Below are 22065 nucleotides of genomic sequence, written 5' to 3'. Positions count from 1 at the left end.
AAACTTGGACTTATGTACCTACGTACGCGTATTTATAAGTACGCTGTTCTGTTATCTTAAAAGCGCAAATTATTCGTTTCAGGCGTATTCATTTGTCACCATCGTCGGCGTCGGCGTCGTCTGGATGGCTGTCATTATCATTTCGATGCCGGTGAATTGCGCGGCATTTCTACAAAGTGATTCGAGGTGAGTTTGTTGACGTTTGCACGCTGCACCTACGTGTATTTTTACGTGTGTACCAGGTACCTAGTACCTACACCAGTACACCTACACCTACATATACTAACCTCGAGTCTCGGTTGAAAATCTTGTACACTTTTCGCTTTGTCTATGTTTGTTGGTTTGCTGCGCAGTGCGCACCGAAAAGTCATCATTCACGTACCGCTGCAGATCAAGCATTTAACGCGAACGGTCGTCAAAGTAGTAGAAAAGCCGGTAGTCAAACAATTCAAACACGACGGCGAAATAATTCATCACCATCGTCATTTCGGCCACGTCGAGCACGACCACAGTCACAATATTCACGGTCCAAAGTCGCCGCACGAGCACGAGCACGAGCAACAGCATCAAATGGACGGCGAAAATTTCGCGAAGCGTCGTACGCCGCCGCCGCCGCCGCCGCCGCCGCTACCGCAGGTCAGCAGCGCCGGAATGACGGCCAAGCTATGGCAGCCGGCCGCCTCTGCCATCAAACAAATCGTCGGCATCACCGGTAAGGCTGATCGACTGGCCAAAAACGCGGCATTTTACAGGGCGTCGCCGTCGCCGTCGCCGTCGCCGTCAACGGCTACCAATTACGACAGCGAGAAAATGCTGAAATCACCGCAATACCGACGGCAACATCGTCATCACCAGCACCACCAGCACCACCACCGCCGTCAACGCCATCCTTCGCGTAATAATCGTAATTTTCATCTACCACCGCAGCGGCCATCGTCGTCCTCGTACGTTCGCGTATTATTTCATTCGATGGAGCAATGACAGCGGCCGCAATACCACTCTTCACACGTACGCGTATATAATTACTCGTAGTATTGTAGTACCGGAGCTCGCGGCCAAAATGTCAGCCTTTTGAAGACTCGCCAGCGCTATACGTAGGAGTCCTAAAACTTTGCGAGCTCTATTGTTATCCGCACAATACCTACAGTCCTACAGGGTGTCCAATAATATCGGGCATAGCTGGCGAGAATCGAAATACGAGTACGAGTACGTATATTGATTCGACGCTGCCCGCTGCCCGCTGCCAAATGATGCAAATTCTCGCTAGCTTCGCCATCGGCCATGCCCAATATTATCGGGTACCCTGTAGATAGTAGACTCGAAGCAGCCGCAGCTGCAGGTAGATTGGTTTGATATGTAGGATAGGGCAGTGCGATGGGCGTGACGACTTTAAGCGAGAAGATGATGATGCGCATTGCGCAACCGCGCGTGCAATTTGCAATTTTTCCCTACATTCTTTCTTCTCGTACCATTACCCTAGAGTGAAGAATTTTTCGCACGGCCACAAATGCCGAATGCCGAATGCCGAATGCGCAGTGCGCACCCACTGCAGCGAGCGTACAGTGCGAGTATAAACAAATAGGTACCTCCCTACCGGCCACAAATATCTAATAGACAGAATATTTATGTCTGTAACAGCTTTTCAGCTATTCAGTCATTCCGCTATTCATTCGCTATCTTTCAGATATTCGGAAAAGTTGTTAAATATTCCATCTGCAAAATATTGAATGGAATATCAAGCAACGTATAATAGTTAGCTATAAGCCCAAATTTTCAATATCTATTGGAAACAAATTTTAGATAGCTAAAATATATCGTCACCAGATATTAAATAACCAAACAAAAATTTACAGCTACTAGATGTCTAATAGATATACAGCAAACTAAATGAATTATAAAACTTGAACAAGAACTTTAGTATTGCTCCAGTTGTCATGATAGAAGGGAGAGTGTGCATCGGAAATAAGTATTTTCGTTATTTTATACTTGAAAATGGCCGCAATTGCAATAAATTACAATTAATTGAGTTCTTAAATTACATTTAAAGTTGATATTTCTTCAATTTCGCTTTTTGATAAGAAAATATGTATCGTAAAACGTGTTTATTTGTGTTAAATGTAAAGAAAACTCGAAGTGTTCAAAAAGTAATAATAAGTGACAAACTCCAAGTAATTCAGGTTCAATTTGAGAAGAATTCGCGGAAAATAATGGAAAAATTGAGTCAGCAGCATGTTCATCTTACGTAGTAAGTAGATTTATAACTGACATGAAATTATGAAACCCATGATTAGGTAGAAATAGTTTATGAAATATATGATAATATGTAAGTATAGATCCGTATAGTACCTACCTACCTACCTACCTACCTACCTAACCATGAACTTCTTATTTTCATGTTAATTATATTAATACTAACTTACTGATAAAGTGAATATGCTGCTGACACCATTTTGCTATTATTTCCGCAAATTCTTCTCCAATTAAGTATACCTGAATAATGTAAAACTTTGCCATATTATAATATTGCCTATTACTTTTAGAACACTTTGAGTTTTCTTTAAATTTACTTTTTACTCAAATAAACGAGTTGCAGATCTTTAAAAGCACTTTCATTTTGCAGGGCGAATTTCAGTCATTTTAATAGCTGAGAAGCATCCAATAGATATCTGTAAAACATTATGGCTGCAAGGCATTGGAGAATAGATATCTATTCTTTAGCGCATTGCAGCCATAGTGCTTTACAGATATCTATTAGCCTTGTATTTACCATGTAATACTACATAAAAGGTACTTTCCAGTTATTAAAACAAGGTAATTTCAGCTATTCCAGTTATCCATTAGCTGTATCGTTGGCTGAAAAGAATATCTAATAGATGTCTATTAGACGTTTGTGGCCGGTAGGGCTAGTACCTACCCGTACCCACCCACCCACGAGCAACTCGGCGTTGTTCCACATAGACGTATTTAGGTAAATGGTGTTTCTGCGCGAAGGACTCTCAACGTCGTCAGTCGCCATCACACACATACATATCAGGTATTGCGTATTGCGTAAGGCTTGCGGTACCTATAATGGTGCGGTATGGGTATTGTCGAATCACCCGTAAAGGTCGAAGTGGTTGAACTGATTGCGAGACTGAGACTGAGTTCGCAATCAGCGCGGCGCAAAAGCCGAAAGTTGATTTTCGAGTGACACTGTGACAGACTCTGCACTTGTGCAGCTACCTATGCTGAAAGATGTTGAGCTCCCTAACTGAACGGCGTGGCGCGGCGGTTCGGTTGTGTGAACTGTGCACTGTGCACTGTGCAGTATGTAATTCGGTCATCTCCCTGGCACCTAAAAAGCGACAATTCCAACTCCTAACCCTCCTGGCACCATTCAATTTGAAATTCCAACTAGGAAATTTTCAGCTCGCGAGAGCTTTCGCTATAGTTTTCAAAATAAGGGTACCTACTCACATAGCTAAGTACCATGTATGGTTAGTGCCTACAGGGCCTAGTGCCCATGCGTATCATCTCTTAGCTATTAAGTAGGTATTCATTTTGTACCCATAACATTACCGTTACAATTACCATTACCTGGACCTACCTATAGATCCACAACGACGACAGCAGCGCCTTCGTCGTCGTCGTCGTCGTCGTCGTGGCCGTCGTTCTCTACGATTGTGTGCTGTACCAGTACCTATGTATGTACTTGTGGATGGCAGGGCAGTCGGCGTGGCGACAAAATTGTCTCTACAACTACATCAATCGACAGCGGCGTCGCGCGTCGCGGCGACAAGTCGATAATTGGCTTAGAATGTTGAATTTGCGGCCAAGTAAGACGAAAGAGAATTAGGTACCACTAGTAGGTATTCGGTATTTCAAAGACTAATAACCGTAACGACAGGTAGCCGGTCGGTAGGTTGGTAGGTTGGTAGGTGTACTTACATACTACAGTACGGTACGAGTATGGTGGCAGAGGTGTGAGGAGGAATTGAATTAATTCGAATCGAAATGAAATGAAATAGGTACTCGTATGTATTTGTACAGAGCCGAGATCCGAAACCAAATATGTACTAATACGTCGAGTAACGACTAACGAGTAGATACGCAGATCGCGACCGCACTGCCCGCTGCGCTGCGCTATCTCCGTATTTCAAATCTACGGTCTACGGTCTAAGGTCTACCTACCAGGTGGCAGGTACCTATAGTACCTACCTTCCTACCATTTTTTTTCTTGGCGTACACGGTTCGCCCCGCGCCCGGGCCCGGGCCCCTCTCTACCTACTTTTGTCCATAGGTACGGTTGCCAGTGCGAGTCATTCAGCCGCAATGTAGGCGAATACCTACCTATACGTGTATATTATTCTTACTATATAGTCGCCTATACATGTATACTCGGCTACATTTGCGAATCTACCTGTACATATACCTACATATAACCAAATATACGTATATCTATTATATATATAAGACAAAATCGCATTTTTTTTTCCTTCTGTCTGCTCTGTGTCACACTCGCCGATTCAGTGATTAAGCGATTTCATGTTCACTCGCAATGCGCAGTCGATCTGATGATTAAACTTATACTCGCGTATGTACTTTGTACTCGTATTTACGTAGGTACGTAGGTACGTAATAGGTACGTGTATACGACGTTGACGTCGACGCCTTACCAGTGAAATAGGTACCGGACACCGGTACATCATCTCATACCTACTCGTATTTACGCCAAGCCTTTGGCTCTAGAATAGAAATGGTAAGTACTCATTACGCATTACGCATAACGCAAATACATATACGTATACTCTCTTTCGCCTACCGGTTGCACATTCGCGTCTTCTTTTGCTTTTGCTCATCAGTCATCACTCATCACTCGTCAGTGTCTAGTCTATTCGCTACTCGTAGGCCTATGTAGGTCACGTATGGCTATTCGCTATTGGCTATTAATTGTCAGCAAAAAGTAAATTGATACATACACACATACATACATACCTACCTACCTACCTACCTACCTACCTATTTAATATGTAGGCGTACGTATTTGGCAAATTTTCAGCGCAAGTATCGCTTCTGCGTACGATTTGAGATGAGGTGTCGCGGTGTCGCTTCAATTTGCTCATAGGAATTCGTTTCAGCATTCAGAGCCACCTAGGCTAGACCCGCATCAATGTTGGTCGTGCGAATAGTGAATAGGTGTACTTGCACAATTAAAGAGCTCTTTTCTGGCGAGAAGCGGGGAAGAGGTTCGTTGAAAAAAAAAAAACAAAAAAATACCTCCTAGCAAGTCCAACTCGTGTAACGCCTTAGATCACATTTGTACTCGTGCATCGGCTATGGTATCTGTTTTTCAAATCATTCGTAATCGTAACTACGAGTGCGAATGGAATGGAAGTAGGTAGACACAGACACAGACACGAATGTAGAGACACCACCCAATACCCATCCTTAGCTTCTACTCTACCTACTTACGGGACACTGCGAGACTTATTTTCATCGAAATTCGGGAAAAGAACATTCCATACTCGGTAGGTTGGCACATTCGTTTTAAACTTGTTTCCGTGTTGGCATTCGGTGCGGGTGCGGGTGCGGTACCGATGGTTCTCATTTACACAAAGTCAGGAAAATTGGCAGAATCAAACGAGAAAAAAGAATATTTTGGTACATCCTAGATTATGACAAAAATTAACCGGGGGTGGGGGGGCTGAGTCGTTGGCTTTTAAAGCGGCATGATTTTGACTTTTGAGAAAGAAACGTAGGTACCTCGGTCATCCGCCTTTCATTTTGAAAAGTTACACTTCGAGCTTATAAATCTACTGGGCCCATTCGCTTTGAAAAAATATAGGTAGGTGGGTAGTTAGGTACCAAAAATTTTCAGTCTTCAGCATTCTAACTACGAGTACCTACGGCTTGACGCTTCTTAATGCGATGCAATGAAATGAAATGCATCTAGTACGTAGATTGATGATATTGATGTTTTTGCGTTTGTTTGTTAATTTTCAGCTGATAGGAATTATCCTTACAGCGCTATTATTTTCTTACGCACCAGTTTATGGAGACGATAATGGGTAAGTTTGACTATAATACTTACTCGTATTTAAGTCGCCGTTTGCACTGTGTACTTTTCAAGTATCTACCTACCTACATACGCAATCCACACTCCATACTTGAAATTAACAAAGGCTAGGTACAATCTTTGGGCACGTACATAATTAATCTCCGCTGCAAATGCATTTAGACAACTGCGGTTTGCGCTTTGCAGCATTCGCCATCTTTCATCGAGGCCTGTCTGTGTCTATCCGTATTGGCGATTTTTATTTGTCTCAGACTCGGCTCGCTACACACTAATACGAGTACCTATAGGTAGGTACTCATTCTCTTCGGTACGCGCTCGTATTAAAAAAAAAAAAAAAATGAAACAAAAGCAATAGAAACCGAATGCGAGTAAAATGAACAGATAGGTAAATAGCTAATGGAATAAATTACTCGACGAATGACTAATGAACGGACAAATATGAAATACACGTCGCGTCGCGGTAGCGGTCCCGGTCGCGGTCGCACGTGTAGCTGTAGCCCAATATAAAATCACAAACAATGATCGATAGGTAGGTACCTAACACTGCACGCGTTGACCATAAAAATCGATCGTCTCGGATAACCCTATTAAGAATGATAGAGTGTTAGTTAGGTACACATCTACACAATTTAAAAGTGGACTCGGCTCGCTAAATGAAACACTCGTAAATTTGTCAAGTGCCTGAGACATCACATTTGACCTGAAAATATAGGTACCGTGTAATGTACCTATCTGAATGAAAAATATGCTGGCATTTGTACGAGTATGATTTTGGTGTGATGTGGTGCGACTTGGGTGGACGTAGGTTAGTGAATGCTTCAAAGAGTGTAGTGTTAAGTATACTTACTTTTACCCATACCTAATACAATAATACACATATATACCTACCTATATTATGTATTTACAAATACAAATTAATTGCGCGGCTATCGCCTGCAGTAGGTGAAATACGCGAATAGTTACAATATAGCCCATTATGGCGATTGGTTACACTGTCATTATTCCAGTATCTATTTAACTAGAAAATAGCTAGATACCTACCTGTGGATTTGGCAGCAACAATAACGACGACGACGTGTCGCGATCAAATCCAAATTGATAGCGAGGTCAGCGGCAGCGGCAGCGGCAGCCGCAGCCGCCGCGCCGATTACAACACAATAATATGTACCTAGTACCTGCTCGTATACGTTGACGTACGTTGCTTAGTACGTTACGTAGGTAGAGTTACACTTACCTAGGAGTAGGGCATGTACCTAGGTACACCTACATACATACGCGTATTTACCTACTTACGGTACGGTATCTATACCTACCTGGTTTTTGAAAGATACGCACTTGCCAGTTCTAGCTCTGTCAAAATTACCCCTCACTAAAGCGCGTAGCGCCGCATCGGGTGTTCCGGAAATCATCTGCTAAAATTCAACTAGATATAGTACGTAGACATACCACTACCACGCTTACGTACTCGACAACGAGACGAACAAAAAACGACGTTATCACGACTGGTTTCCTATCTTGTGAATTGACCCAGCCACCAGCCACCAGCCACCTGCTTCGCAAAACTCGAAACTGACTAATTTTGAAAAAATTCATCGCAATAAGAAATCGTTTGAATCGATCGAATGATGCCCATAACGGTCATAACCCACGGCGCGGTAGGTACTCGAGCGGATGAACAAAAATTGTCTACATCGTCAAAATCCAAGCGGGGATTTCACAATTTCAACTTTTATCAACTGGCAACAAACTGGTAGGTACAGGTACCTACTCTGTTGTGCTAATGAACCTGCAAATGAGTACCTTAGAGTCAAACCCAGAATTCTCCAAATTTTTCAAAAATGAGGTTATGATCGTTTTGGGTACAGTTAGTAGGTACGCATCGATTGCCATTCACCGTTTTTACCTATCTGACACAATGACGCAGTCAGGGGTGTCCAAAGTACTGGGCCAGAGTCAAATTCCGAAAAATGTCCAAAATTTTCAAAAATGAGATTATGGTCGTTTTGGGTACAGTTAGTAGGTACGCATCAATTGCCATTCAACATTTTACCCCATTCGATACCATGATGGTTAGGGGGTCCAAAGTACCGGGTTCGAGTCAAACTTTGAAAAAAATACTTTTAAAAATTTTTTTTTTTCATTCTAGTCGACTATAAACAACCTTGAGATACTTTCAACAGACTTGAATCAAGAATTAACCCTCATTTTATCATGCATTTTCGTGTATTTTCGATATTTTTTACAGACTTGGAGTCAAAACCAGAATTCTCCAAAATGGTATCGTGAATTACTGCTATGGAAAGACTTGAAAATTTTTTTTTTTTTTGTCAATTCGATTGTTACCCGAAGCACTATATATAGGCGAGATCAGAAACCTGCTACTACTGATTCCCACCTTTCATCAGTTTTTTGCGTTTTTCTCAAAATGGTGAAAAGTGGAGAATTCTGGGTTTGACTCTAAGGTACTCAAATGTGGATCACATTTCGTTCCCACAAGGGTTCCTGTTCCTATAACCAATGGTAAAAATTTGAGCGCAATCGTAAAAGTACCTAAGTAGCTTTCGCTCGGTGGAATAAGATGCGGGTAAATTGTCCCAACAGGCTTGGGTGAAGTTGGCAAGTGCATCACTAAGAATTAAGATACGAGTATACTCGTATGTACTTTTGGTCCAAATATGTGTAAGATACCTAGGTACTCGTATGATATTGGATTGGGAGCCTTCCTGTACTCCTTTTGTGTTGGTTGGGTTGGACTTGATGAAAGCTGCAGAATGACTAGAGAGGATGATACTGATATTTGATTTTGGGAGAGACCAGAGTCGAGAACGTTCGAGGAGGTTCCCGAATAAGTACATAGGTATCATACACATCACTACTTTTACCATCATGGTATTCGTGAATATCTACTCCTAATTTGCCAATTTCATAGCTGTCCAAAACTTGGCCCTGTCTGTTTTCGTTATTCGTTGAGGTGAATTGGGACACGCGCTATCAAACATCAGAGATGAAAATTTATGGTTAGTCGAAATCAACAATAGGGGGGGGGGGGTTCTACAGCGAGTACATAATACGTATGTAGTAAGTACGAGTTTATCGTGTATGTTTCATGATTCGCAGGTACGACGGTTTCGGCAGCGGCGCAAACGAGGCAGACGTAGCTCCTTATACTCGTCACAGCAGCGGTCGTCACCACCATGGCGGCGGCGGTGGAGGCGGAGGTGGGGGCGGGGGCGGTCACGGTCACGGCGGCGAACACATTCACAAAGGCGAAGTTCTGCATAGGCACATACACGAGGGACGCGTGGAACATATTCACAAGCACGTAGGTCACGCCGAACACGACCACAAACACAAAGGACACGCCGGACACAGCCACAAGCACAGCGGCCACGCCGCTCACGATCACAAGCACGCCGGACACGCGGCGCACGATCACAAGCACGCCGGCCACGGCGAGCACCACCATTCGCACCACGGCAAGGCCGAGCACGGCCACAAGCACGTCGGCTCGGCGGCGCACTCGCACAAGCACCACGGAGCGGCCGAGCACGCGCACAAGCACGTCGGCCACGGCGATCATTCGCATTCGCATCACGGCAAGGCCGAGCACGCGCACAAGCACCACGGACACGCCGAGCACGCGCACGAACACGCCGGCCACGCCGAGCACTCGCACAAGCACCACGGCTCGGCCGGCCATTCGCACAAGCATTTGGGCCACGCGCAGCATTCGCACGCGCACGGCGGCCACGCCGACCACGCGCACAAGCACGAGGGCCACGCGCACCACGACCACGGACACGAAGGCAAATTCGGCCACGGACACGAGCACCACGGACACGCCGGCCACAAGCACCAGCATTCCGGGCACGCGGCCCACGGCCACAACCATCACGGCAAATTCGGCCACGGACACGAGCACCACGGACACGCCGGCCACCAGCACCATCACTCCGGACACGCGGCCCACGGTCACAAACACGCCGGCCATTACGGGCACGGCCATAAACACGTAGTCGGCGACCACGCACACGAAGGCGGAGGAGGCCACGGCCATCGCTACACTGCCGCCGCCGCCACCGCCACTGCCGGATATCTGGTCAAAAGAAACGACGACGAAACGAAGAGCGCCGCCGCCGCCGCCGCCGCCGCCGCCAGACCAGCGCCCATCACCGCATCCGCATCCGCATCGACCCCCGCTGACGAGGGTCTCGGCAAACATCACGAAACGTATTCCAGCGATCCCGAAGATCCTTTCGCCATTGAGGAATACATACCAAAATCGGAAGTCGCCGACTACGGTTCTATGGGGTAGCGAAGAATGTGAATGCACCCTACTAGGCTACTACTACACGCAAAAAACCCACTGGCCACTTCTCCTCTTCGTCTAGTTACCTACCTACCTTTCTCAGGCATAGGGGCTACATGGCTACTTGTCATCATATCATACATACGAGATATGACTTCTGACCCTCATACATCGCAAACTGGTGCTTCATTCGATCAACGATATTTATGTACATATTAAGTGTGTAAAATTATGTATTTTACTTACGTAGGTTCTCGAGACCCTGCGCAAAAATCCCCCCTTCCCCATTATCAACCATCCTTGTGAGCACGAACATTCCACGTATATGTACACAAATCCAGCATTCACATCTGCTCTTCGCCGCATCAGGGGTACAATTTCAAAACAAAAAAAAACTTTTAGTTATAGACTGATCGAAAAATAAATGTACTAGTCATCGTGTAATAAAATTTATGAAAAAAAATTGATTTGTTGTACGCGTATAATTACCTATAAGTATTTCATATATATTGTATTTATAAAATGGTACGCGTACCTACGTGTATGTGCATTTTTTGTATCTCACAGATTGTAAATACCTATGTAGGTAGGTAAGTGGCAATCTAACAATGCTCGTAGGTAACTATACACGTATCTATTAGGTATAGGCTTATAATCAGAGCATGTATTCTGATACGCCAAAAAAAAAAAAACAAAGGTTATTTAGGTATGCTCGAATATGTAAGGCACACACTATAAAAAAAAAACCATATAATTATGTACACTCGTACATGTAGTTTGCGAGTATCGAAAACTTTGATTTTTTTTTAGGAGCCTGAGAAAATTCATTTTTTTATTGATAAGATTTTCGTAAATATGCAACATTGCGACGTAAGAGCATAAAACTTAGGTGTATACTAGGTACCAATAAGTAACGAATAACGCTATTATTATTTCTTGCACGTTCAACTCGAAATTTCGCCCTATTTTAAAGGAGACACGCTACCCAAATACCGTAATAAAAATGTCGTCTCCTATTCGGGTCGCTCTTGCCTCCGTGATTTAAAAACTGATGCAACCCACGATGTGACTTCAATTATTCAAGAACAAGCGAAATAGCTCATAACCAAAGTTACCAACATCAAAAACAAATACAAATAAGAAACAAAAAAATGAATTAAAATGTTGAGAAACGCATTTTCGTTTTGTAACGAATGCGCGAGAAAAAAAATAAGAACGGATAGGCCTACCTAGACCTACCTCAATCAAAATTATAGAAGCGAATAGATCTTCCAAAAAACAGAGTTGTTTTTTTTTTTGTTTGTTTTTTAATATTGGTACGACGATACTTACCCTATTTCTAACAACTAATAACTCGCAGGCAGAAAATTTTTCAGGGCTCAAATCAAACTGATGAAGATTAAGTACCTAACCTATACCTATGAAGAGATTGCCTATACATTTTTTTCGTTCAACGATTTCATTCATTCCGTCGCATTTCAAGTGAAATCGTTGCGTGCAAAAACATTGTATCACCGTTTCCTTGGAACTTTATGACGAAAAACTGTTGTAGGTAAGTGGCAAGAAAATTGTAGTGTTGTAAAAAGGTGAAGTGAAATTAATTGATTGACAAAAAAAAGCGTTTAACATCTGCGAAGTATTGATAAAATTTAATAATAATAATATATAAAATAAAGGAAAAGTTTTAGAAATTTGTAAATGATTCGTAATTTGACAGTTGTATGTAGTTGATGTTGATGAAATGACTTTTCAAACTAAAACGAACATTTGTTTAAAAGTTAATTATGAAATATAGTCATATTTTTGGCCATAATGAGTTTTTTTTTTGCAAGTTTCCAAAAATACATAACTACATAAGTCATAAATTTCTGGAAATATATAATACATATAATTGATATAATGGTCGATTGATCGTCCCTAGAATTAGGTGATCGTTAATATCTTATTTTGAAATTTTGAATATAATATTATTTTCGAAATTATTATTTTTTCGAACTTTCGAATTCGAAGTATTTAATTTAATTTCTTTTCAAAATGAACAGAACGCATCGGATCGGAAAGAACGGAACCAAACGGAACGAATGATCCCGTGAGGCGTGATATGAACGTGAACGTGAGCGTGACCGTGTTGTGACTCATGGAGTGATAACCGCTCACTTTCACTTTTGTTGTTGTTGAAGTTGTTGATATCCAACCAAACAACGCGGTGCGAGTGAAAAATGAAGGATACCGGCATTCTGTATCTGTAGGTAAATTTATTGAAATTAGAAGAATTGATAACGTCGAGTCCGGTGTAATATCCAAGTCATTTTCAATTTCAATAATTGTTCGTCGTTCATTTCGAGTAACTAGAATCATTCTGTTCGAAGCATTTTGCGCGAGTTGGCGATCGAGGGTCCGGCTACAATTTATTCCTAGTCCCGCGATTGTGAGAAATTCAATTTCAAAATGAAATTAGTCAGGTAAGAAGTGCAAACAATTCATTCGTAACTCGGTGTTTCGATGTACGTGATCAAAATTGAAAATGTTGCGTCGTTTGATTTCAGATTTTTAATGAAGCTGAGCCACGAAACCGTGACGATCGAACTAAAGAATGGCAATATCGTAGTTGGAACTATTTTAGGTAAGTGAAGTGCGACTGCGATGTACGGCGTTTGTGATACGATACGAGCTCGTGTGAAAAATTCAGTAATTCACGTTCGATAAACACGAATTCCCGATTTCTAACCCTTTGAAATCGTAAGAGCGTATGGTCTAGTTTGCGAGTTCGTTGCTGGTGCTAAATTTTCGCAGTACTTATAAACCTATATTGATTGATCGATCGATCTGTCGTTACAGGAGTTGATATCGCCATGAATACTCATTTGAAGTCTGTCAAGTTGGTAAATAAAAAAGAATCGATAAATTTGGAATCTATCAGCGTCCGAGGCAATAATATCAGATACGTAATTCTGCCGGAATCATTACCACTCGAAACGTTATTGATTGACGACACTCCCAAGAGTAAACTCAAGAAGAAAGATGCCAGAGGAGGTAAGATGGTTTGTTCGAATTTCGAAAATGAAAATCACCGTGCGAGAGCGGCGATACGATCATTCGTGTGGCGAAGGTGAAGGTGAACATCGATCGAGAGATGCGATATTGATTGAAATTATTCTGTTTTCAGGTCCTGTTCGTGGAAGAGGAAGAGGCGGACCTCGTCGCGGTGGCCGTGGTGGAAGAGGCAGAGGACGCGGTGGTCCTCGAAGATGAGTCTTCTTTATCGTACGAATCGCTGTATCTTCTTTTTGTATTCATCGTATGATTTTTCTTATGTTTTTAATTCCTATTTATCTATAATTAAAAGCTTTATCGTAACGTTTCGTTTCGTTTTGTTTTATCGAATACAAAACGTAGGTTCCTTAGGGGTAGCGTAATCAGCGCGCTTATAGCGACTCTTCCGGTTTTATAAAGTTTTGCAAAAAAAAATACCGACTCGTCAACTTTTGATTACGAATACCGTTGCAAGAAACTGCAAGTTTACGGGTTAGGATGACGATGAAAAATGAAAGGTCCGAACTACATAGCAGTACGCAGACGCACGAAATAAACGACTATAATCAGCGTACGAAAAAACTTAATATATTGAATGGAAATTTGTACAAAACTCGAGTTTCAGCTGTAAATTCTAAACAGATTCGCATCGTTTCCTCGCGTTCATTCAACATCGTCGAACTGACCATTAATAGGATTCGTGGGATCTGCAAAAACAAAATTCATTCGTACTTATCTAATACGAAAAAATAAATATCGAACGATTTTCACAACCTATCGCACCTACGCGATACGTAGTTACGTACCTTGATTTAAATTTCCAGAATCATCGGCGCCATTAGTGTAGCCAGTAGACTCATCATCATCGTCATTAGCATCGAAATTATCATCATCCGTCGTATTATCGCTATCGTTTAAATCTGAAAATACACGTCACACGATGAAAAATAAGAATCGTAAGATGAAATGAACTACATATACGCGTAAAACGAGGTTGAGGTATTGAACTGCATTCGAGCTCGAACGACGTTTACCGTTCGGTCCGGGGTGGAGTTGATTGCAAGCTTGAATACAATCGAATAAATCGCGAACGTTGGTTCCTTCTAACGGAGCAAATCTGATCTCCATTTCTTTACTCTCGTCATCGTCGCCATTCGACTCGCTATCGTCGTCAGCACCTAAAAATATAAAAACAAAAACAAATCCGTCAGAAACGTGCGAGAGCGAGGAAGACAAAAATGACGCGGACGCGGAGAAACTTTAACACGACGGTATACTTGAACTCTCGTCATCTACCAACATATACACGCAACTTTCGGAATACTTTTCTTGATCGGTACACACGGCAAAAATGGAAATATCGGGATAATTCAGCGTGAAACCTTCGCTATTGCACTCGTTTATCCATACGATATTGCTAAAGTGAAAACACAATGATCCGGTAATTAGGTACTAGTAGTAGTAGTAGTAGTAGTAGTAGGTCTAGGTACTAGGGAAAATGTGTTTCGCGAGCGAAAAGTAAACTCGCTGGAATACGTACTTTTCGGTGATATACAGAACGCCTAGCCCTTTATTGACATCGTTTACGTAAGCTAATGTGTGTTCCTCTTTCAAACGAATGCCCTCTTGCGGAGGTTCCAACGCAACCATGGCAATCATATCGGTTTCAATTAATTATTAATCGACGATCGGAATTACTTTATTTCGTTCAACGGAAATACGAGTATATAAGTTTGCACTTTTCATAAAGCGAATGAACCATCAAATCCGCATCGACAGACGAATGACGAACACTGAAATCAGATACTCATTAAGTTGATGGCTGATGGCGTCGTGCAAGAATTATAAAGTCAGCTCGGGCTCGTTGATACTTCAACTTACATTATTTCATTTGTTAAGTTAGGTACGCAGGTAGTCACTAGTCCCGTAGTACGAGTGAATGGTTACCAATTTTTACCGTTTATTCGACACTCGCATTTCAACATCAATTATCAATTATCAATTCATTTCGTAATAAAAGCAAACCGCCGGAATTATTGAAAATTGAAACGAAAATGAAAATTCGCGATTTCGCGCCGCCAGCTCGTGAATCCGAATCGTGATAAAAAAAAATTCAACGTGATTGTGATTAAAAAGACGGCTACACCGCGTCACGGCGGTCACGGAACGAGAACGACCACGACCACCGCACCTTTCGACTGTCAGTTGTCACCCACCGGTTCAGTTTCGGTTACGTCCGCACGCGAAAAAAAAACATTCGCCGCGTCGTTTTTTTTGTTTTTTTTTTTTTTAATTTAAATTTAAATTGAATTTAAAATAAGAATATTTCTCTTTTTTTTCGATCGAAATTCAAAACTGCGAAAGTGCAAAACAGCAAGCCATCGGAAATCGGAACTGAACTAAAAATTCAGATATTACTTATTACCTAACCTAACTACCTAAGACATCTTTGATCTTACTGCTCCTCGGGGGCGCCGACGGATCGAGAAATTCGCTGATGCGATGCGTGTGCTTTATTTGGTCGATTGTTGTAAGATGCTTAGTCAGTAATCACATGGATGACTCGATGTTCGTTCATTTAGCAATTAGCTCGTAGGTACCTATACCTATCGATATTGTATTTTCCGCGAGGGTTTCAATTTAAAATTTAAATCACTGCAATTTCCAAGCATCGATGACGTTGAGTCGTTGACGTAGGTACTCGATTCCATACTAATACCCATCGACGTCTCGACGAGAGTACTAGTACATAGCGACTAGCGTAGACAGAGACACCGATAACGTTATAGCCATCCGAGTGCTTGAAATGTTTTTTCCAATAATTTTCTCTCATCACTTCATCAGCACCCCGCTGCGGCGCTGTGCGAGCGAACGGAGCAATACTCGAGGCAACGTTGTAATTTTGCTACCTATTTTTGAAATTTAATAATTAAGCTACACTTTGACTACCTACCTTAGCTTTTTCGATAAATACGATGTCAATTCGCGAGAATGGAAACGCTTCGATTAGGTAGGTATTACTTACCGTAGGGCGTAGATGTTAGATATTATTAGGTATCAGGTACCTACGAATACGATTTTTTCATTCCGTTAGTTACGTTATTCGTTTTGTTTTCGTCGAGTATACCTACTTGTATACTTAATTTAGCGTCTAAACGACACAAATAAAAATACCTACTCGTAATGATCAGTATTATCGCAATACTCGTAGGTAGGCTAAAGTAAAACTGCAAAAGCGATTGCTTGAAAGCGAAAAAATCGTTGATCGCTGATTTAGTACCTAATATCAATTACAGCCGAATTTGCGTAACTAATTGCAGTTTTCTTTTTTGTTTTGTTTTTTTTTTTGGCCAAGTTTTAATTTGAAACCTAGAGCGCATACTTCCTCTCCAATCTTTACTTCGCCGATAGTAGTAGTAGTAGGTAGTAGTAGTAGATACATAGTTCTAGGTAATAATACAACGATTCGTTATGAAAACATCTTTTTACTGCTAGATATACATATTATTTGGTTCGTAGAAGTGAAGTAAGTAAGTAGGTAGGTAGGTAGGTAGGTAGCTACGTATTACAATAACGACTAACGAGGAGCACATAATGTGTTTGTGTGCCACTACCTATGCCTAAGCTACGACGCGACGACGATACTACTTACTTAATTGAAAACAATGAAAACATGCAAAAATTCAGACAAGTGATGAAATAAATGCATCGCTGCTGCTTGTAGGTAGGTAATTACTCGTAGTACATAGACGCGTTCATACGGAACAATTCTCTTCAAGTTTATCATTCGTTTCATCACCGAAATGTTGCGGGTAACATACTTATCTAGGTATAGGGTATACGTATTATCGAGGAAGGCGATCAAGTCGCACGTCGGCGTCGCACCATACGAGTATCAAGATTCAAGATTCAAGATGCACAAAATACATAGGTATAAGTATGTAGATAAGTACGAGTAGGTCCTAACTCCTACCTATAGGTATGCTAATCGTACGCGTACTTCGGACAAGATTTGCTGTTGTTGGTTACCTATACATATTTTTAGGTAGGTATATCGCTAGACTAGTTCGGTATGGAAGAAAATTTGCAGAGAACCCATTGGCAGGTTTCTGCGGCAAGGCGCGGCGCGGCGCGGCGTACTCGCGCAATTTCGCCAATCGTTGACGGTACGACGGTACGACGTAAGTAGGCCTAACTGGACGATACTAAGGGCACGACATCGGGCTTGACTGGCCACTTATTTTTATGCTGATAATTGCCGAAACCCTCGTCGTAGTTTCCTTTGGCAATGAATAATTGTTTGAAGTGCGGAACGCAGTACAGCTGGCCGTTGTTCATCGTGAAAGTCTCCATCCTGCAACGACAACGGACAACATGCACATGTACAACGTCGTAGTTGTTCGAGTTTGAAATTTAAAATATAGCTATAGGTACAGGTACAGGTACAGGTATTTACCTGAGGACGCCGTTGCAACGACTGCATCTGAAGCAACTTCTGTGGAACACTTTGTCGCCGGCTTCAACTTTCTCCAGTTGATAAACTGTTTTAAAGCAGGTATCGCAACATCCAGGCAACGATTTGCAAGTTTTATCCTTCGACAGCGGACAAAAAAAGAAAATTAGACGAGCAGCAGGTTGCCGGTACCGCAACCGCAACCGCAACCGCATACCGCTACCGTACGGAGTGCGGTGCGGTGCGAATGCGAATGCGAATTAGGCCTACACCCAAATACCATCAGCTAAAGTCTACGTATATTTATGTACTCGTATGTACTACGAGTATGTATGAGGTACCACCGATTACCAACGCAACACATGCAAAGGTGAGTGTGAATCGCAACCCAGTACCGACTACCGACGAGCATAGAAAAGTTGCGCAGATTTACCAGTTACCTATACGCATGCATACATTTACATACTGTAGATATAATTACTAATTAGACTTGTATAACGTAGGGCTGTACATTTTAGATACGAGTAGATATGTACGCGTACGCGTAAGCGATATGTAGTACAGTATTATGTACTACGCGTAAATGTAGCTATATCTACCTACGAGTATGTGCTGGACAGAAATACGACGTTGAAATTGAAATTTTTTATTAATCAACCGTACTAGTAGATAGGTAGTAAAACAGATAAGAAGTAGGTGCCTCGGCGGCCACCTGCTACCTACCAATAGGTAGTTAAGTAAACATCGATAAAAATAAGTAGGTAGGTAGGTAGGTACATATAGGTACGAGTAAAAATACGAGTATGCTAAATGACATCGTAAGTATAGAAATGAAATGAAATGAAAGTTAAGCAGAAACATTATCGAGTAGGTACAGCTGCAGGGTAGGTACGAGAGTATACGCGAGTGTCGAGTAGGTATAACGCCAAGTAGGTACCTACTCCAAATACGAGTACGTGGGTAGGTTCGTAGTCGTAGGTAACGATGATGCTCGGCACTTTTCACGTTGCCCTTGCCGTCCGCGTCCGCGTCCGAGTAACTTTGATAGGTAATTTGTAATTTGCGACTTGCGAGTAGATACGTAGAGAGATACGGGTGCATTTTCACTGCAACAAAAAATCAAAAAACAGCGAGCGAAGGTGAGACGAAAAGCGAGCGCATATACAATGTAGGTACTCGTACGTGTGTCGTGTATGTACGCCGTACGGGTTGGTACTCGTATACGAGTAGTCGAGTACATTCGATGGCGATTCCCGATTCGCAAAGAATTGGAGAATATGGCCGCGAGATTAGTACCTACTAGTAGGTACGAGTACGAGTATGTATGTACTAAGGCTAATCGTACAAATAAGAGTCGTCACGTCACGTCGCGTCGTTTCATGATGGTACGATTACGATTACGAAACGAATCAACATACCTACCTAATTGCCGATCAACAACCAAACCGGATAATGCACCATCATTCAGTTAGGTATCTGCTGCACGTAATCAGGCTCAGGCAAAAGCTTAAATGCTCGTAAAATTAATGGCAAAGTTTGCACTTACCGGCGCGGCGCGGTGGCGATTTGCCATTCGCCATTTGCCGTTTAGGGGTTAGAGGTACTGAACTGATTAAGCTATAATGTCACATGAACAAAACACACAGCAAGCAATAACCAATTAATCACCGGTTAAATGCCTACGTAAACGAATTTTGGCTTAGCGATACCGATATACCGATACCTACTGGTGCATCGATTAACTACCTCTACCTAACGTAGGTAGAGGTACTCGTGAAAATAACGTCAGCGCCTGTACGCCCGGTCCCGGGCCCAGGCCCAGGCAGAGGTTGGTAAAGGAACACATAATCATACTTACCAACTGTATCTACCTATAAAGGTACGAGTAACTAACTACCCGTATGAAGAGTTAATTTGGGCAAGTTATTGGTTAGTGCGGACTGCGGATTGCGGACTGCGGACTGCGGACTGCGGAGCAAACCGAAGGCGAAAGCAACACGCTGCGTCGCGCTGGACGCTTCAATTTTTAACGCAACAACGTAATGAATGCGGTTTTGCGGTAAGTAGGTATAGGGTAGCCTATGCGGTGACGCGTGCAATCAGAATTATACGCTATCTATACGAGTAGGCCTACGCCTACCTATGTATCACTCGTATACCTATGACTACTCGTAATATTGTAAGACTTGTAATTGTACAGGGTGCCCAGAAGTATCGTCAAAACGGTCAACTCCTAAAAAAGTTTTCTGCTAAATACGAGTAGGCCTATTTCGCCTTTCGGTTGGTCACAGTGAATGATACGAGTAATAGGCCTAATGATAGCGCACGATTGGTTGTTGGACTGGAGAGATTAAAAAAAGAAAAAAGATAACATTCCACCGGTCATATGCATCTATTAAACCGTAGATCTAAACTTGCGACGATGCTCGCAGATCGCAAATCGCAAATCGTCATCAGTAATCGTATAAAAATTACCTAGTTAGGTACCTATACATATGTATTTCGCGTAACTCGCACTTGAAGATGGCAAACGCTAAAGCTAAACGCTAAACGCCAAACTTACGAGTAAAAACATTACAAGCTATAGATAGGTACGACTGGTACGAGTATACACTGTCATATCAGCTAAATGCTATTAAGCGTTTTCGAGAAATAAGCGCATTTGTTACAGCTTAAGCTAATTGCAAGTGTGTGTAGTGTGTACATGTGCATACAATATACATACGCGACGTGAGGTGAGCAAGTGCCGCGAGTGCGCATTAAGAGTAGGTGGTAATGGTCTAATGGTACATTAGGTACATACATACATACATACATACATACAGGTAAGGTGCGGTACGGTACGGTACGAGTAGTAAAAGCAAACTTACCACAAATCTGTTGACTTTAGGACGAGGTTTGTCCTGCGGTTGTTCGCTTCTGAATGATTCGAATCTCGCTCGCAGAGATTTCGTCGTATCCAGACTGGCTTGTTCAGACTCTAGCATGTTGACGGCGTTATTGTTCGATTGCTGTTCGGGTTGCCATTTTTCAAATTTTTCCTTGAGCGATTTCGCTTTTGCGGCAGCTTGCGCCTGCAATCACACGGTTGACGGTAGGGTAGGTTTAGGTGCATCGTAGATAGGTGGTGGTATGGTGGTATGGTGGTATTCGCTATTTCACGTATAAAAGGTTACCGGCCGCGGCCGCCACTCTCATTCGTCGAGTCCCCCAGCCCCCAGCTCCCAGTACATCTACAATTACGTACTATACTTATATATAGGTAGGTACTTGGTACAAAAATACGAACCAATTTCAAGTATTCGTCTTCGGTTTTATCACAAGCACGGATGATACGATCGCCGTTTTGAAGTCGATCTTCGTCGGTTGATTCGCCATCATCGTCGTCGTCTTCGTCCTCGTCATCGTCCTCCTCCTCCGAGCTTGCTTCGCTGGACATGGGCGGTGGAGTAAATTTTTTCATCGGTTTCGGCCCTACGAGTAACCATTAACCAACCATCAGTATTATGTGTGTATGTACCTACCATTTACCAACATGCTAGGCTTAGTGCCTAGTGGCCGTTGGCCGAAGCCAAATTACGAGCATTGCGTACGGCGTACGGCGTACGGCGTACTTACCATCGGGCACAACCTGTTGCGCTTCTTCCAATTGCCGAAACAGCGACAGCATTTTGGCGGTGGTATTGCTTTTTTTCAAAAGCTCGCTTTCATCTTGTACGTCTGGTTCGCATCGAGCTACGCAGGTCGAACCATCGGGCACTTCTCTCTCTGGCGAATTCGACTGAAAAATTTCAAATTTCTATCTATAGTCGACAAACGAGTGCTTACCTACCAGCAATAAAATACCCCACCCCACCCCACCCCACCCCAACGCAACCCAACCCCTATATAAAGTGACGAAAACCAACAACACGCGTAACACGAAACACAACACACATAAGAATGGACAATCTACGTTATTCGATGGGCAATTGGGCATAAATCTAAAGAGAGGCAAAAAGTAGTCGTAGGTATGTATTTGTAGATTGTAGATGTACTCGTATTGCGGCTAAGATTCGATTCTCTGGCGCTGCCTGCCTCATTTATCGTTTATCGTTCCATTGTACCTTAAGCCTACGAGTATGTACCATCCCGAGTTACCCATTTGAATAATAAACGGCGACACGTGTAGCTCAATTTTCAAGCTCATTTCCGCACTCGGTGAACTCGAATTTT

At 42.6% G+C, this 22065-nt stretch overlaps 5 protein-coding genes across 11 annotated transcripts in view; 3 read left to right on the top strand and 2 right to left on the bottom strand.

The window, feature by feature from the left end:
- Nucleotides 1-304: 304 nt before the first annotated feature.
- On the top strand, nt 305-2714 carry LOC135843514 (protein tweety-like). The gene has a single exon (XM_065361441.1). It carries the CDS (start codon nt 331-333, stop codon nt 979-981), a length of 651 nt encoding a protein of 216 aa, XP_065217513.1. The 5' UTR covers nt 305-330; the 3' UTR covers nt 982-2714.
- Nucleotides 2715-4492: 1778 nt separating this feature from the next.
- On the top strand, nt 4493-10821 carry LOC135843508 (histidine-rich glycoprotein-like). The gene is made up of 3 exons (XM_065361427.1): nt 4493-4738; nt 5983-6047; nt 9173-10821. Exons 1-3 carry the CDS (start codon nt 4736-4738, stop codon nt 10368-10370), a joined length of 1266 nt encoding a protein of 421 aa, XP_065217499.1. The 5' UTR covers nt 4493-4735; the 3' UTR covers nt 10371-10821.
- Nucleotides 10822-12534: 1713 nt separating this feature from the next.
- On the top strand, nt 12535-13721 carry SmD1 (small ribonucleoprotein particle protein SmD1). The gene is made up of 4 exons (XM_065361417.1): nt 12535-12826; nt 12911-12987; nt 13203-13397; nt 13531-13721. The coding sequence occupies exons 1-4, from the start codon at nt 12813-12815 to the stop codon at nt 13614-13616; spliced, it is 372 nt and encodes a 123-aa protein (XP_065217489.1). The 5' UTR covers nt 12535-12812; the 3' UTR covers nt 13617-13721.
- Nucleotides 13722-13969: 248 nt separating this feature from the next.
- On the bottom strand, nt 13970-15543 carry icln. Of its 2 annotated transcripts, none has more exons than XM_065361407.1 (6): nt 15279-15543; nt 14938-15190; nt 14675-14814; nt 14432-14575; nt 14204-14317; nt 13970-14133 (listed from the first exon to the last, which is right to left on the bottom strand). In XM_065361407.1, exons 2-6 carry the CDS (start codon nt 15054-15056, stop codon nt 14120-14122), a joined length of 531 nt encoding a protein of 176 aa, XP_065217479.1. In that variant the 5' UTR covers nt 15057-15190; nt 15279-15543; the 3' UTR covers nt 13970-14119. The 2 variants fall into 2 exon arrangements, with proteins under 2 accessions (XP_065217479.1, XP_065217471.1); XM_065361399.1 differs by having other exon boundaries at nt 13970-14104; nt 15279-15541.
- Nucleotides 15544-16862: 1319 nt separating this feature from the next.
- The window catches only part of LOC135843452 (serine-rich adhesin for platelets), a 32693-nt gene continuing 27490 nt past the window's right edge, over nt 16863-22065 (bottom strand). For 5 of the 6 annotated variants that reach the window (XM_065361393.1, XM_065361352.1, XM_065361376.1 and 2 more), the window contains 5 exons: nt 21469-21631; nt 21140-21324; nt 20721-20924; nt 17854-17990; nt 16863-17751 (listed from right to left, as the gene is read on the bottom strand). In XM_065361393.1, coding sequence (XP_065217465.1) covers nt 17589-17751; nt 17854-17990; nt 20721-20924; nt 21140-21324; nt 21469-21631 — 852 coding nt within the window. In that variant the 3' untranslated portion in view covers nt 16863-17588. Of the gene's footprint in view, nt 17752-17853; nt 17991-18480; nt 18957-20720; nt 20925-21139; nt 21325-21468; nt 21632-22065 lie in introns of those variants that run through there. The other variant, XM_065361384.1, reaches the window with a different exon arrangement.

Source organism: Planococcus citri, chromosome 1, assembly GCF_950023065.1.
Source record: "Planococcus citri chromosome 1, ihPlaCitr1.1, whole genome shotgun sequence".
Taxonomy (NCBI): Eukaryota; Metazoa; Arthropoda; class Insecta; order Hemiptera; family Pseudococcidae; genus Planococcus; species Planococcus citri.
This window is presented reverse-complemented; position numbering and strand designations above follow the sequence as displayed.

Excerpts from the sequence above, each read along its gene's own strand:
- LOC135843514 (XM_065361441.1), top strand. The coding sequence starts at position 331 with ATGTTTGTTGGTTTGCTGCGCAGTGCGCACCGAAAAGTCATCATTCAC.
- LOC135843508 (XM_065361427.1), top strand. Across the intron at positions 6,048-9,172 it reads GTTTATGGAGACGATAATGG|GTACGACGGTTTCGGCAGCG; the intron begins GTAAGTTTGACT and ends CATGATTCGCAG.
- SmD1 (XM_065361417.1), top strand. Across the intron at positions 12,988-13,202 it reads CGTAGTTGGAACTATTTTAG|GAGTTGATATCGCCATGAAT; the intron begins GTAAGTGAAGTG and ends CTGTCGTTACAG. Across the intron at positions 13,398-13,530 it reads GAAGAAAGATGCCAGAGGAG|GTCCTGTTCGTGGAAGAGGA; the intron begins GTAAGATGGTTT and ends TTCTGTTTTCAG.
- icln (XM_065361399.1), bottom strand. The coding sequence starts at position 15,056 with ATGATTGCCATGGTTGCGTTGGAACCTCCGCAAGAGGGCATTCGTTTG. Across the intron at positions 14,815-14,937 it reads GTTCTGTATATCACCGAAAA|CAATATCGTATGGATAAACG; the intron begins GTACGTATTCCA and ends TTTTCACTTTAG. Across the intron at positions 14,105-14,203 it reads TTCTGGAAATTTAAATCAAG|ATCCCACGAATCCTATTAAT; the intron begins GTACGTAACTAC and ends TTGTTTTTGCAG.